Below are 17,906 nucleotides of genomic sequence, written 5' to 3'. Positions count from 1 at the left end.
CATTTTGGATATTTTTAGTTAATTCAAGTAAAGTTTTAGTAATTAAATTCTCTGAGCACGTTTCGCTGGTGATTGTAGTTCAGGTGAAATAAATCAGTCCTGAGTCAGTTTGTGCAGTGTTTGTAGTTTAACACAAGAGGGCAGCACCAACTCAGAAATAAAAAGTTTTATTTTAGTTTGACAGATTTTGAAGCATTTTCCCCTCTTAAGCAGATTCCTTTGATGCACCTGAAACAAAAACAGCTCCGACATTAAATTTTCTTTCAAAACAAATTTTTGAAGAGCTGAACTAAGTTGGTCCTTTATGGACAGGAATTCACATAAGATCTGTGTCAAAGTTACTAAAATAGTTGTAAAATCTTATAAAGTTGGTGGCATCTTCTAACCTTATGTGGGATTTTTGAGAAATATAACCTATTAAGTAAAAGTCTTTAGGGAACATTTTGTTATCCAGGTTGAAGACTCAGAGGCTACTGTAAGAAGAGACGACACTCAGAGGCTCGTTTGTTGTTTAATTTATTGGATGTTGGCATAAAGTTGGTCGATCTGAAGCTGAAACAGAGCTTTGAGCTCGGCTCTCTTGGCCTTCAGGGTGGGAGTCAACAGGCCGTTCTCGATGGTGAACAGATCAGGGTGGAGGTGCACGGCTTTCACCTGCAGCCAAGAGAACAAAAACACTCCACAGTTTCACAATAAAATCACATACTTTTAAAAAAGAGACCAGTACAAATTAACAGCAAGGTTTAGATCCAGTTAGGAACTAAAGGAGCAAAATTAAAACTCAAACTGAGGCCGGCTGACTCGATAATATCCGACTAGCCACCCAGGAGGAGTCATTACCTGTTCAAAAGACTTGAGACCCGCTTCTCTTCCAAGTTTGGTCATGTCTGAAATTATAGCCTTCTTAATTTCCTGAGAAAAAACAAGAGTTAAGAGGTTTAAAAAGGTTTCAGTTCAACGCTGCTCTGCTTCACAGTAAATGTGATTTACAGACATGTGCTTTATGGGTTTTACAGCAAAACTGGCCGCCTCCAGCGTTAAATGATCACGCTTCCTGACTTTTCACATTTGTTCAATACATCTTAAAAGCCAGACAGGCCCTCGTATGCATTACAGACAGAAACATTACTGTGTTCTTGCAGAGTTCTTCAATGGAGCCTTGGATGCCAAGACTTTTTGCAAAACTTGGCAGGACGTCGGCATCGGGGACCACAACGGCAACCAGGGAAGACTGCAGAGAGAGAGAGAACGAGAGCGAGAGAGAGAGAGAGAGAGAGAGAGAGAGAGAGAGCGAGAGAGAGCGAGAGAGAGCGAGAGAGAGAGAGAGAGAGGGCGAGAGAGAGGTTGATGATCAGGAGCCAGAGAGCGTTTTAAAGCCGACAGAGCGACGATGTGGAGTTACCTGCAGGCTGTCTCCGTGCACAAACACCTGAGCCACAGGGCCGCTGCGAACGTACACGTTCTCGATCTTCTCCGGTGCGATGTACTCGCCCTGAGCAAGCTTGAAGATGTTCTTCTTACGGTCAACGATCTTTAAAACGCCACTCTGCCACAAACAAAAAAAAAACAAACAAAAAAAAAAAAACAGTCGGATCAACTTCTGTTCTTGTTAAACACCGACAGGATGAGCGTCATGCGACTTCCGTGTCTCCCTAAAACAGCCCCGGGTTTTATTCCAGAAAATAAAAACTCACATTTTAAAGCTTTACACTCAACCTGAAAGTTTCCTGGAAATCTAGGTTTTTTTTTTAAATATATATTTATTAATTTTAACAATATAGAACACAAAACACAAACATCTGGCCCATATGTACAAGATCAGGAGTCACAGTCAATTGTTAGCTGCGTGTATAATAAGAAAACAAAACAAAACAAAGCACTTAGAATGGGTATTAGGAGGCAGTATACATCAATACTATAGCACAAAAGCTCTTGTGAGAATTGTGGAAATATTCAATCCAATATATGACAGAAAGGGTTCCCATGTCTTGATAAAAACGTCATCTTTACAATGCAAACGACATGTCAAGTAATCAAGAGACACATAGCTGAGTATAACTCTCTGCCACTGTAACTTGGAGGGGATTTTGTCAGTTATCCAATTCAGGAGGAGACATTTTCTGGCACAAAAAGTTAGCATTCTGTAGAGCTTTCTCTTATATTTATCACTGACAATAGGATCAACCACTCCAAGTAACAAAAATAGGGGATTATTGTTTAAATGAACTTTTATTTTCAATTTTATTCATTTCCCCTCCAATATTCTGCCAGAATTGTTTCACTTTAGTACAAGACCAAAAACAGTGTGTAAGAGTACCAACCTCAGTCTTACATTTCATGCACTGTGAAGATGTGGTAGGTTTAAATTTTTGCCTTTGATAAGGTGAGATGTGAGCTCTATGGAGAATCATAAGTTGAGTCGCTCTAACTCTATTACAGACGCTTAAAGTTTTTACATTTCCCCAGGCATTGTTCCAGTCATCATCAGTAATGTTACAGTTAAGTTCCCTTTCCCACAATTCCTTCAAGCAAGAGGTTTTCTCTGCATTTTGACTTTTAATGATATTGTAAAATGTACTAATAGAAGTAGCCGACCTGGTTAAAAAAAGTTGTCTTTCAGTATCCGACACTTCCTGACAAACCAAAAGTGTTGTGCTTTTCCTAATAAAATCCCTAACCTGTAAGTATCGAAAAAAGTCCTCTTTTGAAACATTGTATTTTTCAGTCAATTGAGTAAATGACATCAAGGTAGATCCCTCAAATAGGTCATGTAATTTAGATATTCCCTTTTCAATCCATCTTTTAAAGTTATTATCCATTATTCCAGGTAGAAAGTCGGGATTTCCACATATTGGAGTAAAGACCGAAGTTTTTTGAGACCTACCCTCTAGTTTTCTTATAGTTCGCCATGCTGTAGCTGTGGACATCGTAATTGGATTGGTACAAACTGATTTAAGGGATTCCACCTTTTTTAGAAAAAGAAGTGATTTTAAGGGACAGTCAGACATCGAACTTTCAATATCAAGCCAGAGAGAAGTAGGCTTATTACGTATCCAATCAGCCATGATGCGTAAGTGAACACTGAGTTGGTAGTTTCGAATATCTGGGAGGTCAGTACCCCCTTCCACTGACGAGCGACATAATGTGGCTATTTTAAGACGTGCTTTTCTTTTGGACCATATAAAGGAGCTAAACCAACTGTTTAATTGTTTTAGGGATTTATGAGAAAACATAACTGGGACCATTTGTATTGGGTAGAGTAGTCTAGGAAGAACATTCATTTTTAAAAGAGCAATTCGGCCCATCCAGGATATGGGAAGAGTATTCCATCTCTCTAGGTCTAGCCGAATGCGTTCAAACAGGGGTGAGAAATTGGCTTTATACATTTGGTCGAATTTTGGTGTAATATGTATTCCAAGATAAATAAAACCCTCTGGTGACCATTTAAATGGGAAGGGCCTCACAGGTATTTGTTTCAGGGTGCCCAAGGGCATGGCTTCCGATTTACTAAAATTTATTTTATAGCCAGAGAATTGGCTAAACAGATCTATTGTCTCAATCAAACAAGGAATAGACACCGTTGGCTTAGTCACTACAATTAGAACATCGTCAGCGTAAAGAGTGATCTTATGCTCTCTATCCGCAACATTGAGACCAGTTATATCTTTATTAGACCTAATAGCTTCGGCTAAGGGCTCTATTGCAAGGGCAAACAGCAGAGGCGAGAGAGGACAGCCCTGTTTCGTACCTCTTAAAACACTAAAGTAAGGAGATCGTAAACCATTTGTGAGCACAGCTGACAAAGGATTTTTATACAGAAGTTTCACCCAGTTTGTAAAATTTTCTCCCAGACCAAAGTTATGCAATGTATAAAACAGGTATGATAATTCCACACGGTCAAATGCTTTCTCTGCGTCCAGAGAAAGCACAAGACCATTCACTGATTTTTCCTGAAAAAACTGGATGGTGTTTAGCAGCCGACGCATATTATTATAAGAGTTACGACCTTTAATAAATCCAGTTTGGTCTTCATTAACTAAAATAGGTAACAAACGTTCTAGTCGCGTGGCTAAAATTTTAGACAAAATCTTTAAGTCAACATTCAAAAGAGAAATGGGTCTATACGACGCACAGTCTTCCGGGGGCTTACCCTTCTTTAAAATTAAAGAGATATTTGCCTCTCTCAGGGATTGCGGTAGTGTCCCTTTCATAAAAGAGTCATTAAACATATTTAAAAGAGGGTCAATTAAGAGGTTCTGAAACTCTTTGTAATATTCCACACCAAGTCCATCCGGGCCAGGAGACTTGCCAGATTGGAGCCCTTTAATTGCATCCAGCACTTCATTTTTAGATATAGGTGCATCAAGACTAATTTTCTGGTCCTCAGATAGACAAGGGAGCTTAAGAGAGGAGAAAAACTTATCCATTTTCTCAGTTGCGTTGGGCTGTAGTTCTGATTTATATAGGTTTTCATAAAAAATCCTAAATGTATTATTGATGTTAGCAGTTTCAAAAGTTTGCTTTCCCTGGTCATCTATGACAGAAGAGATAGTTTGGGAGTCTGCCTTTTTCTTTGTTAAATATGCCAAATATTTCCCTGCTTTATCTCCATGTTCATACATTTTTTGTCTTGCAAATCTGATCTGAATTTCCGCTTCTCTAGTCAGTAGTGTGTCCAAGGCAGAACGAAGTGCAGTTATCTCTTTAAGTTTTTGTGCAGATGAACGTGTGACGTATTCTCTCTCAGCCCGCTTTAATTTTGACTCCAAGATCTTCCTTTGCTCAGCCTGCCTACGTCTCTTGATGGATGTATAGGATATAATAAGACCTCTAGAAACGGCTTTAGATGTTTCCCACAATAATGATGGATTGTCTGTTGAGGGTAAATTACTTAACAGAAACAGTTCAAATTCCTCTTTGAAATAAGACAAAAACTTTTGGTCTGCCAGAATAGAGGGGTTAAGCCTCCAAAATCTAGTTGGGTTTGCAGGATTTGTAAAAGTATACTGTATAAATACCGCAGCATGGTCAGAAACAGCTATTGGGCCTATAGAGCTGGAGGTGACTGAACTTAACAAAAGTTTAGGGAGTAAGAAATAGTCAATTCTAGTGTAGGCTCTGGATACATTTGAAAAGAATGTGTATTCCTTAACTGTTAGATGTTGAGCTCGCCATACGTCTACATAGTCCATATCATCACAAAATGCATTGACAATCTTAGCATGAGAAGATGGTGACAATTTACCAGGAGGGGACTTGTCTATAATGGGATGTAAATGACAATTAAGGTCTCCCCCTATAAGTGTCTGCATGACGCCAAGATTTACAACTTTAGAGAACACAGTAGTTAAAAGATCAACTGGAAAACCAGGTGGGTTGTAGACATTCAATATAACAATTTCTTCTCCATAAAGCAGCCCTTTCACAATCACATAACATCCCCTTGCGTCCTTTATACAGTCCAAAATTTTAAAAGGCACATTCTTCTGTACTAAAATAGCCACTCCCCTACTTCGTGATGTAAAAGATGAATAGTAAACCTGTCCAAAACCTCCCATTTGAAGTTTTAGGTGCTCAATGTCACTTAAATGAGTCTCCTGCAATAATGCTATCTGTACACCTTCTCTCTTCAGATAATTTAAAACCTTTTTTCGTTTAACAGGTGTATGTATCCCTTTCACATTCCAAGTGCATAATTTCAAACCTGACATGATAGTAAACTATAAAATAAGACATTACCCGGACACCTGAGCATCACTTATAAAAAGTAAGGAATCATACAAATAAACATATGGCCAGATATAACACAATACAAACAACCAGAAACAACAAAAAAAAGTGTCGCTAAAGTACACTTCGCCAAACATTGGCACGAACGTAAACACTGTCCCACTCTTAATCTAAGAGAAGTTCGAGTGAAAAGGCTCTCTAACGGAACAAAAAGATACATCTGTCCAGGATGCAGGAAAGCATGGCTTATATGTCCCTACTAGGTAATCAAAGTTATCGGTAGCTTAGTACTCCAGTTTAAATACAGTTTACATCCATCAGCCTACTCACGTGTTATAAGACAGTCCAAACAGTCCGCCGCTCGGCCGAGCAGCTATCCGGTGTAGCCCCAAAATCACTCACCGAGAAGCGGGGTGTCCTCAAGGGTACTGACGTAGCGCTCCACCTCAGGAGGGTTATTAAACACTTTGGTTGATCCGCGAAAGGTTACCTTCAGTAAAGCAGGGTAAATCTGCCTGTATTCTGCGCCGAGTGACTTGAGCTGCTTTTTTACCGCGTCATATGCCTTCCTTTTGCGGAGAACAGCAGCCGACAAATCCTGGAAAAACATCACTGTAGAATCCCCGTGTGTCACCGCTTGGTTTTTCCTTCCCAGCTCAAAAGACGCATTCATCACACGCTGTTTATCCTGATAGTTGTGAAACCGCACAAGCACCGGTCTCGGTCTCTGAGTGGGAGAGGGCTTGGGAGCCAGCGTGCGATGCGCTCTTTCCAGCTTTATACGCCCCGTCTTCGTGTCAATGCGCAGCACCTCGGGAAGCCAGGACCCGAAGAAGCCGGTGGGGTCAGTCCCCTCCACATCCTCCGGTAATCCGAGGATACGGATGTTCTTCCTCCTCCCTCTGTTCTCGAGGTCGTCAGCCCGCTCAGCTAGTTTATCCACCATCTCCTCCAGAGCTTTGAGCTTGGCGTTCACGGGGTCAGCGGCATCCTCCAGCGCCGAAATTCTTTGCTCAGCCTCAGTTAACCTTTCCTCGTGGTTGTCAAGTGTGTTACTGTGCTTCGCCAGTAACTCCGATATCGGGCCCAGCTTCTCATCAATGACCCTGGAAATGTTTGCCGTTATTTCGTCCACTGCCCCGCGGAGTGTTTGTGGAGTGGCAGCAGCTCCAGCCTGGGTCTCCGCGCTAGCCTCCACTGCTACTATGCTAGCTTGTTGTGCACACGCTTCGGGAGCATCAGTGATTTGGTTCTTTTTACGTGGCATCGCGTCGGACTGTCTCAAAAAATAATTGTTAATGCTCATCTTATGATAGTACGCCTCTTAAAATTTGGAGCTGTCGTGTCTAGCGGGGTTAAATAAATTTATTAGCAAATTCCTGCACCAGCTCTCCCGGACACGACCTACTCCTACGGCGCCATGTTGAGAACCCCCCGGAAATCTAGGTTTTGATTCAACATAATTTCAACAAGGAAATATATACACGTTTCCAAGAAGCGAGCCACGATTCAGTTTGAGGCGCACATCCTGTTAGGTTAAAGAAAAAAACATTTATTAAAACGTCTAAATGTTCAGCGCCTTCGTTCATAAATCCTTTGACTTCTCATAAAGCAAAGCGTTGAGCATTTAGCAACAAAAAGTGTCCAACTTTCAGAGAACTTCGTCCCTCTTTCCAAAGCGTCGCTTTAAATTTCATCTTGCAAAACAGAAAACCTGCAGAGAGCCGAGGGCTGATCCAGACATCTGGTGCAGGAGTCTGAGTTTATTCAGGTTGTGCTGCACATTAAGCCTGTTTTGACTTATTTTATAAAAAGAGAAAACAAAACAAGAGAAGTTCTCTTACTGGAAGCCATTTTCCAATATCCCCGGTGTGGAGCCAACCATCTTTATCCAGAGCCTCTGCGGTCTTCTCCGGGTCTTTCAGATAGCCTTTGAACACGTTTGTACCCTTGATGCAAACCTGGGAACAAAAAGGAAGATGGGCCTTTATTTAAAACTCAGAACTTACCTTAAAGATGGTTATAATTCTAGACTTTTAAGTGGGTCCGTATGTTTATTTGCTTTAAACAAAAACCTTCGGTTTGTTCAGATTTGGATTCATATTAACCAGCATTCTGGAAGTGGTTTAAATTAGTTTGCAACAGAGACAGTTTAATATCAGAGGAACCTTCTGCAGCACTTGAACGCACCTCTCCTTCACCATTTGAGGCAAAGTAGTTCATTTCTTCAACGTCAACCAGCTTCAGAAAATTACAGGGCAGAGGAACGCCAACGTGACCTGGAAAAAGAGAAGACTTTCCTCACTCCACTGATTCTGACAGATTAAAAATCGGCTGTAATGAAGCTGAAGAGGGGAGGAAGCAGCCCTGCGGTGCAGATCTCTACCTGAAGAGGGATCTCCTGGCATGGTGAAGGTGCAGGCGGCCGCACACTCCGTCTGACCGTACGCCTCGAAGATCTGAGAGTGCCACGCGGTCAATAAGACAAGAAATCAGTCCTTTAACCTTATATTCCCCCCAAAACCCAAACATTAACGTACCGGTGTCAGTCAGGGGTTACTAAGGTTCAAACTTCATGATTGATTTGGAAACGGAGTCAAGACGAATTAAATCAGAGGCTAAAATTGAGGTTAAAGAATCCAGATTTTATTAGTTGAAGTTATTAACTTCCTCACCGCTGATCTAAAACAAACCTTCCATCTGAGCCGCTATCATAAACGACTGGTGTGCGTTTGTCGTAAAAAGGAGGCCAGTAAAGAAGTCATGAAGCAACCTAAACTGCATGTTTTTATAGGCCATAGTAGGTCAAGTGATTATTTTCAGCTTGTTTTTCCACTTCTGTATAAAACCAGCTGGATGTGTGTGAAATCCACAGCCGTGCAGTTAAAGTTCTGGAAAAATCAGATTTACTGACAGGTCCTCATTAGGAGGCGGAGTTGTCCTGTACTTTACATGTCTGGTTGTATTTTGATGCAGCTTTCCAGTTATGATGAGGCCTTTAGATGAGCTTTGTTTTAAAAAAATAAAAGGACATTCTGACAATCTTCGGTTCGATTCTGCTGCTTGGATTCGTCTCTTCCCTGAGATTTATCGACTGACCTTTTTGTAATGATTTAATGGAACTTAAATCACGGTCTTCTTGTCTTCATTATCATTTCTGGCAAAAAAATGTGACCAAATTTTTATTAATTCATCTTTTTTGTGAAATTTGAGGCTTCATTTGTGAGGAAAGTTTGTGTCAAAAACATACCAGGAATTATTTAAAGACCATTATAAATCTGAAACCTGTCAGATTTTACCAAAATAAAGCAGCATAAGTGTCTCGTTACAGAGATGTTGGAGTGAGTAAAGCATAAATATTCTAATAAGATGCAGACAGACTGAAAACTAAAAATGTGTGGATGTCAAAGGTCCAACCAAACCAAATCATTAACACCCTTTTGTGTCACTTTAAAGAAAAGATGCCTTGTTGGTGTTTGTTACCTGGCAGCCCAGAGCAGCTCTGAGGAAGCTGAGGACAGACGGCGATATGGGCGCCGCCCCGGTCACCATGATCCTCACACGGCCTCCGAGAGACTCCTGAGTCAAGGATCAGAGAATGTAGACCCACAAACCAGACAGGACTAAACCGATCGGTTTGTTTGGACGGAACCAGCACCTGCACTTTGTTGAAGACGAGTTTGTCCCAGATGCTGTTCTTCCTGACGATGCCCTCCTTCACCTCGGCGCACTTCCTCTGCACGGCAAAGTTCAGCAGCCATTTTTTGAACGCAGTCGTGGCTCCGCTCTGAACCTGGAGATAAACAAAAAAAAGTGCTGAATTCAATCATTATCAAGTTTTGGGTGTTTTTTTTTTTTAAAGCAGACGACCAACCTTGTCGTACACGCGGTTGAGAAGCCGAGGCACCACCGGGAAAATGGTGGGCTGCAGGTTTTTCATGTCGTCGGGTAACAGCCGAATGTCCCCCTGGAAGAACCCCACTCTGGCCCCGGCTCCGAAGACCACCGTCTACGTTGCACAGAAAACATCTCAAACACATCCTCACGGCGAGGATTAGAGATCTGAGCTCGCTGGTGTTCGGCTCCTACCTGCACGATTCTCTCAAACATGTGAGCTAAAGGCAGGAAGGAAATGCTGACGTCCTCAGTCGATGGCGTGACGGAGGACTGAGGAGTGGAGGATCTGATGAGCTGAACCAAAAACCACAAGAGCTAAGGTGTTAAAAAGAGACTCACCTCAAAGGTTTTTATGACACCGGCAGCGTCGGCAACCACGTTCTCATGGGTCAACATGGCTCCTTTAGGGTTCCCTGAAGAAACAAAAGCCTTCATTTATATCTGGTATTAAAAGTGTTTTAGATGTTTTTGTTGTGGTTTTATTTAAAATATGATGCCTTTACTTGCATTTAGGACTTCTGATTAATGGATCAATTTATGTAATTGTTCTAATATCAGTTTAAAATCTGCTTAAACTACAATTTGTAACAAATTAATGTTCAGTTCGGAAAGAGTTAAATGCAATGAGTGACCAATTATCTCCTCTAGGAAGAGTTAATTATTCTGCTAAATGTAGCGCCTCTACCGTTACGAACCGAAATATCAAAAATATTCAACCACCAACACTTCCTGCTCAGTCTGTTCTTACAAATGCACCTTTGGTTTAATACCTTCAACCAGCAGTTTCCAGATTAGATAACCATTACCAATCAAAGTATACAAAAACAGCTAAGTCATTAAACAAGGGCATCATTGCAACAAAAAAACGTTACAACCATCAATTTATGGCTCCAGCTTTCATTTCTTGTAATTTTTTATGCCATTTATCTCGTATTAGTAATTATTAAGTCTAGTTTGAGTTCTGGAGAGCATCCCAGGACCCCATATTGTTGTTTCAGGACCCACAGAGGGGTCCAGACCACAACTTTGGGAACTCAGTTTATTTATACAGAGAGTTCACAACAAACTCTGTCGCATTCATTTTAAAATATCAATCAGTAGAAGTTATCCACGAAAGGAAGCCAGCAGATTGCATCAAATCTTCCCATCCTGAGCAGCAGGTTGGCGACAGAAGAAACCTCCACCAGAACCAGGCTCAGGACGGGCGACCATCTGCCTTAGAGCGCCTTATGAACTTTTGAACCTTAACTCATCATTTTGGTCATTCTGATCTTTTTGCCTTTACATAATCTTTCCTTTAAAAGTCTTATTGTTATAATAAAAAAAAAAAGCCATCCAGCTAACTGGGCCCACTGGGCTTTTTAAGTCCTCATAATTTGTCAATTTGCAAAAAAAATAAAAAGAAATAACAAACATGTCACCTGTAGTTCCACTGGTGAAGCAAACAATACTGAGGTCTTCTGGCTTCGGTGGCTGTTGGGTCATGAGAGAATTAAAAATAAATAAAAACCCTTCAAGAGTGACCAGCTTCCTGCGTCAATAAACCCAAAGATCAACTGAAACTTACAACTGGTTTCTGTAGATTCCTTTTCCCCAGCCCCTGGTGTGTACAGACAGACAGTTTTAGTTGTGTTCACGTCATCTCACCAGGTCAGGTTTGTACGTTCAGTACGCGTTACCTCGACGTCCTCCATGGACACGACGTCCACCCCACACTTGGTTCCGCGCTCCACCAGCTCCGGGCTGAAGGCGTCCATGATGACGATGGCTTTCAGAACCGCCGTGTGGCCTTTTTCCCGGTTCTCCAGCAGAGTTTCTGCCTTCTTCTGATTGTCACAGAGAACCGTGGAGATCTCAGCTGAGAGGACGAGGAAAAAACGTGATCGTAATTCAACACAAGGCTCATAAAGCTTAAAAACAGGATCAGACTTTTAAAAACAATGTGAACCAAACACTGAGAACAGGTGAGATAAATAAGATTAAAATCCCTGACACAGACCCCTGTGGGAGCAGGGAGTTACCGGACTTCTCTTCTTCTCTAATGCCGCTAATTGCAGAGCCGGTAAGAAGCTCCAATTACCTCGGTCGATAATGAACACGAGGGCCTCAGGACCCAGCGTGTCGTACAGAGGAACCGCTACCATGGAGTAGGTGTAACACGCCAGCTCGCCGATAATCCACTGCGGGGAAAACGGAAGGCAGTGAAACAAGCTGCACGTTCAACCAAAACCACGTCTTCACCGGAGAGTCGTCTCACCTCGGGTCGGTTCTGAGCGAAGATGCCAACGAACGTGTTGGTGTTGGGCTTCAAACCCCGGTGGAGGAGTCCCGAGCCGAGGTGCTCCGCTCTGTCAGAGACCTCAGGAAACAAAAGAGATTAAAGTTTATAATTCCTCTGCATCGTCACGGCAACAATTAGGCGTTGAAGGAAACATGAAACTGATTTAACAGATCCATACTTCTAGACTGCGTGGGAACCGTTTTTTGTTGTTGCCAAAGAAGGAAACTTTAAAACTCCTTTTCCTTGACTTCAGTTTAAGATGGAAAAAAAAAAATTATTATATATAATAATTTTTTAACAGATCCAAAAAAAATTATTATATATAATAATTTTTTTTTGCAGCAAAAGCTTAAAAGGGATTGATTATTTGAAAGCCTTAAAACTTAGCTTTAGCAACACTTTCCTTGAAATAACTCAAATTAAAGGAGCCATCCTTGGAAGAATCCATATAACTCGCCACCTTTCAGGTTAAAGTTTTAAACTAAGATCTTGTGTCATATGTTAGCTCAAGATCTGTAAAAATATTTTACTGACCCGCAGTTACAAAATTGACCAGGTGACATCATTTATCTGAAGAAAGTTATTTTTTCACCCGTTTCTTCTCAAAATTCACATCCCAGATGAGCGTTGATGGGATGATTAATGTTTTCCAAAGTCTTTCTCTGATAGTCTTCATAAACAGTTTAAACAAATCTTTAAATTATTCATCAGATGGTCTTGTTTGTTTCACCTGTTTGTATTTGAGCCATTGGTAAGGTCTTCCCTGTTTTCTGTAGCCCAGACATGGTCCGTTACCTGCAGATAAGATATTAACTTTAGTGTCAAATTAAAGTTTCAGATAACTAAACATGATTCACAAAAGGGGGTTGAAAGGACAGTTTAGACAAAACCAAAGAGTTAAGTTCAGGTGTGATTGTCTAAAATTAATAAATTAGCACAAATGTCATCACATTAGATCATTTCTTGACTTTGTTTTGTAATCAAAACAAGAAGTTTTAAGTTCTTTTTATTTTGTAACCAAACATCTCAGGATCTTATTTACTACATCTTTCTAACAAAAGCAGAACATTCATTCTTAGCAATTTAAGAGTTTTTCTGGAAATTCAAAAACGTTTAAATAATCTATACATGCTACCAAATTCCTACAGACTAAATGAGCAACAGGATTCAGAAAGGAACACCATGCATAGGATGAAATCAGCCATCATCAAGTAAAAAACGTCTTACCTGACACTTTCAGGCCTCTCTGGAAAACCTCATACAGGGTCTTGGCGTCGTTGTGGTAAAACGACGTCAGGTTGTTGTTGTCCTCCAACAGGGCGGTTTTCCTCGCACCATCCTGCAGACAAGCAGAAACCCTCGAGTGACGAAAAGCAAACGTTTTTTGGGCGAAGTGATCAGTAAGAGCAGCTCCTCGGTTCTCACCTTGACGCCTAAAGTCTGGCGGTTGAGGTCAGCCGGGCTGCGGACGGGACTGGGCCGGGAGTTGAGGTAAAACAGGGTTGCGACGCCGAGGGCGACCAACGAGACGGCGACGGGGACGGGGAGGGGGGAGAACAGCAACTGGAAGATGAAGTCCATGGTGGCGCGGGGCCGGCTGGGGAGGGAAAAACTGCTGGGTTCAATCGAGACCCACGAGGACTTGTATCACAGCCACAGAGCCACGGAAAGGTCACATTTACATCCTCATTACGCCACTCTTGGCATTGTTGCTATAATAACTCGAGTACAAAGTCAACACAGACTGTAGTCCTTTGGAGATAAGAGCTCGACTCAGGGAAATGTGAACACGGTGTGCGAACAGTGATGGAAGGATTTAAACAACGCTTACATGAATAAAAACTGCTGTACAAAATAAAATCTGAGGTTGCTTTCTGGATCTTCAGGGAAAACTCATTTGTGGTTTGACCTTCCAGCCTTAAAAGCATTTTTTTAATTTCAGAAAGAATTAAAAGCCTCAGGAATGCATATCACCTGTTAGTGCCTAATAGGGATCAGTCTAGGCTACTATTACACCAACATTTAAGTCAAAGTCTGTATAATGGACCGAGTTACAGCCATTTTTGTGTTTGCTGTGGTGGCCATCTTGAATTGTTTTGCCTCTAAAAAGGAAATCAGTTGAAGACGTACATCTAATGATTACTTCCTGCAAGTTTCAGTGAAATCTGTCAGGCAGCTGAGGAAAAAAAACCAACATGATCTCTGCAGTGAAGCACTTATTTCACAGATTGGACTCAAGAAGAAGAATAAAACGAAGCGCCGACCCTGTTAAAGACTCAACGGTTCAAACTCCTACCTGCCGCTGGTCCGCTCAGGTGCGTGCACAGCAGATCCTCTGCTCTGAGGGGAGACACATGAAGAAGAAGTCATAAAACAGCTGACCGGCTTCAAACGTGTGAACTTTGACCACCACCAGATCTGCCTTCATGTCATATTAAAGGCCCGAGTTGAGCAACACATTAAACGGCTTCAGAGCGTCTTTGTTCCCCCTCTTGATTTCAGTCCAGAAAGATAAAACTCAACACTTATCTGTGGCAATGACAGAAAAATCCGAGATGCTGCACCTGATGAAAGGTCAGTGATTTTATCGGCAGCTTGTCTCGTTCAAAGTCCCAATATTTCAAGAACGGAACGAGTTGCAAGATTCAAACTCGTAAAGAGAAAAGGTCATCTCGAGAATTAGCTTTTTGTTTTGTTTTGTTTGTGAAAATGCACGTGGAGCGCTGGAGAAGACAAACACTAAAAGCTACAAACAAAACGTGGCATAAATGGACTAAAAAAAAAAAAAGCAGATTTCAAAGAAAATATGGTGGAAAAATTGGAGCTCTCAATGCATTTCTATGGGGAAACATTAACTGAATGAGCTGAACATTTTGATATATAAACTGGCACAAAGTAGGCAAACAGATTGCAAAGAATGTACAAGAAAAATAAAACTGTGAATGCTGAAGGATTATTTCTTGTCATGTCCAGAATGATTTGTGTTACAGTGAACACATCTCGTTCTGTTGAAATTCTTACAGCCATGTCACTCGTTCAGGTTAGTCACTACCAAATTCTTGAAAAGGTGAGAGTGCATCTCTAAGATTAGATTACAAGTGAGAGACACAAAGTATGGTGGACAGCATGTAGTATCCTAAAAGTGATGGTAAGAATGAATGAAATGGCGTGAAATAAATAATAATATTTAATCAGAATATAGTTCTCACACATGATCTTAGGACCATAAATTTAAATAGATGGTTTGTTCTTAATGTTTGTAAAATAATTCTGATTTCTGTGAGACATGAGGACGTTCATTAGGGATGTTACCTGGTGGGATTAGCAGCTGTAGTTCGGGATCAGGCTGAGCACAGAACCCCCCCTGAGGGAAAGCAGCTGAAGGCAGCAACACCGCTGATGTACAAACCTGCCCGCCGGCTGTCGTTAACACCTTAAACTGCACACAGGTGCGTCAGGTTCTCAGCACCAGTCACGCCTCGACCTGCCTCCTCTGGTTTCTGCACAAAAAACACACCCGGGGGAGCTCCAACAGCTGCAGCTTTTGCAGCGTCGCCTTTATTTGCTTTATTAAATTAACTCACATTTACTGTCATTCCCCCCATCTCCTGCTCCTTTGGGCTTTGAGTTGTGGAGATTACAGTGAACTTTCACACTGGGTTTATGGACGTGAGCGATAACCTCAGATATGAAGACAGAACCTTTGGAATTAGCCGTGGTTGTTAAGCCCTGATCAGAAACTTATCTCACCTAAATCCGCTGCACTATATCAGATAAAACAACATATAATCCCAATAAAAAAAGGACTGGGATCTTTGACGGGCGCTAAATAACTGTGATATGAAAAATGTGAGGCAAAACATTAAAATTTAAAGTTTAAATCATCTGCATTTAGTTAGTAATTGTTGGATCTGCAACTGATTCGTTTTGCATTTCCAAGAAGGTCGCCATGGTTAATCGGCGTCAATCAAAAATTAATTTGACTCAAGTTTACAGATACTGAGACTCTGAGCTCTAACTTATTCCTGTTATATTTAATCTGTTTAAATCAGGAAACAAAAAACACGTTTTGATTTGGAAATGAAGGAAAATACATCATTTCCTCTCTGCGTTTATACTCCTTATAATAAAATCTTACAATAACATTTTCAATTAGATCTTACTGAATCAAATATGTGCTTTTAAATGACAAAATACGAACCTGAAAATCTAATTGATTTGTTACTTTAACTCATAATTAAGTTATTCTGAACTTTTCTTTAATGTGTATTTCCCAGCATTAATTGTATCCGGGGTTAAAAACTTCTCAGAAGTTATTCTTTTTTCTCAAAATGCAAAAAGACGCATTAAAAGTGATTATGATTGTAGTTTTAAGGACTTTTATTATAAAATCCCTACAGAGAAGGCGCCACAAATCTGTAGACGAACCCTCAAAGGCTTCTTGATTAAAACTTGCCAATAAAATAAAATAATCTTTCGCAATAATCCATGCAATAAATCCTGACTACAAATCAGTAATTCAGATTATTGTATTTTAGATCACTGATCTCTGCAGAGGAGTTCTTGTGTGGTTACATGTTTGAAGATCAAAATGTCCACATGTGAAAGGAAGGTCGTCTCAGCTCCCGCCTCCGTCACTGAGGAGACAACAGACGTGGAAATGAAGAGGAAGAGTACCTGGTTCTGGGATCCAGCTGCCCCATCCTGTACCCCGCTCACAGTTCGACAGTTCTGGCTCTTTTCTAGGATCAGATCATTTGGCTCAACGTACCAAAACGAGCCAGCTCTTATCGATTCTCAAACGCATCTTCACTTCGCTCTTCATGCTTCGATTTGGGAGCTAAAAGAGTCGACAAAGAGGTCAAATAATCAGAGTTTCTTAGTTTTAGGTTGTTTTAAAGGTCCAGTGTGTGTGGCACAGTGACATCTAGTGGCAAATGTTGAAACTGCACCAATCTGAAAGATTAGGTTAGTAGGATTGCTAACTTTATAAGCAGATAAGGCTAGGCTGAAACTCAGAGGCGACAGAGCATTTGCTGTTGCTGCTCCCAAGCTCTGGAACAATTTACCCCTGAGTGTCAGACAGGCCTCCTCACTTCCTGTTTTTAAATCTCTTTTAAAAACACACTTTTATACTTTGGCTTTTAACACACCGTGATTTTTGTCTTTCTTGGCACCTAAAACATACCTGCTGTGAACCCGTATGTGTATGTCTCTTTTTATCTATTTATCTTTTTTATCTCTTTATTTGTTTTATCTATTTCATTTTTACTGTTTTTTTTTCTATCTATTGTACAGCACTTTGGCTACCCCTGTGGTTTTTAAAATGTGCTATATAAATAAAGTTGATTGATTGATTGATAAATTTATTGGTGTCATTACAGCTCATTGCAACGACGCGTTATTTCTTGTGAAAGGTGGTCCAGTTGAAATCAGCTGTTTATCTGCACGCCTTTAGTTTGTGAGAGAGTAAAACAAAAATATGAAATCAAAGGATTTGTTGTTTGTTTTACAAAGATATGCCAAAATAGTACAGACAGATTCGTTGGTATTCTCAACGAGACAATTAATTTTGCATCGTAGTCAAATTTCAAACTGTTTGACCTTAATTAGTATCACAGGAACGTCTCATCAGACATTCAGACTATTTAAAGGGAACAAACAGACTCTGTGTCGTTTGGTTTGGTTGTGATCACCACACTGAACGTGGAGCAGAGATTAGAGATCCATGTTAAAGGTAAAGGCTATAAGACCATCTCTAAGCAGATTCATGTCCTACAATATTATTAAAAAGTGTAAGGTTCATAAGACTGTAGTCAACCTATCAAAGCAAGAGGAAATGCAACACCAGGCTGATCAGACGGATAGCGTGGATGGTAGAAATAGAGCCAAGTAAAGCATCTAAAACCATTTAAACTGAGCTCCAAGGTCACTTTCTGATCGCACCGTCAGCCCAGGAGGCTCCACTGAGAGGAAAACACAAAATAAGCCAGACTGG

General features: G+C 40.9%; 1 protein-coding gene across 1 annotated transcript; it reads right to left on the bottom strand.

Moving 5' to 3' along the window:
* Positions 1–499: 499 nt before the first annotated feature.
* On the bottom strand, positions 500–15,351 carry acsl5 (acyl-CoA synthetase long chain family member 5). The gene is made up of 22 exons (XM_017438831.3): positions 15,221–15,351; positions 14,205–14,248; positions 13,334–13,505; positions 13,136–13,247; positions 12,639–12,703; positions 11,885–11,986; positions 11,708–11,807; positions 11,307–11,485; positions 11,195–11,227; positions 11,049–11,100; positions 9,967–10,040; positions 9,820–9,897; positions 9,605–9,739; positions 9,389–9,523; positions 9,214–9,309; positions 8,117–8,189; positions 7,921–8,009; positions 7,575–7,691; positions 1,403–1,546; positions 1,130–1,231; positions 841–912; positions 500–654 (listed from the first exon to the last, which is right to left on the bottom strand). The coding sequence occupies exons 3-22, from the start codon at positions 13,487–13,489 to the stop codon at positions 517–519; spliced, it is 2,052 nt and encodes a 683-aa protein (XP_017294320.1). The 5' UTR covers positions 13,490–13,505; positions 14,205–14,248; positions 15,221–15,351; the 3' UTR covers positions 500–516.
* Between the last annotated feature and the right edge of the window lie 2,555 nt (positions 15,352–17,906).

Source organism: Kryptolebias marmoratus, linkage group LG17 (assembly GCF_001649575.2).
Source record: "Kryptolebias marmoratus isolate JLee-2015 linkage group LG17, ASM164957v2, whole genome shotgun sequence".
NCBI classification, from domain to species: domain Eukaryota; kingdom Metazoa; phylum Chordata; class Actinopteri; order Cyprinodontiformes; family Rivulidae; genus Kryptolebias; species Kryptolebias marmoratus.
Note: the sequence above shows the minus strand (reverse complement) of the source record. Positions and strands in the feature narration are given on the sequence as shown.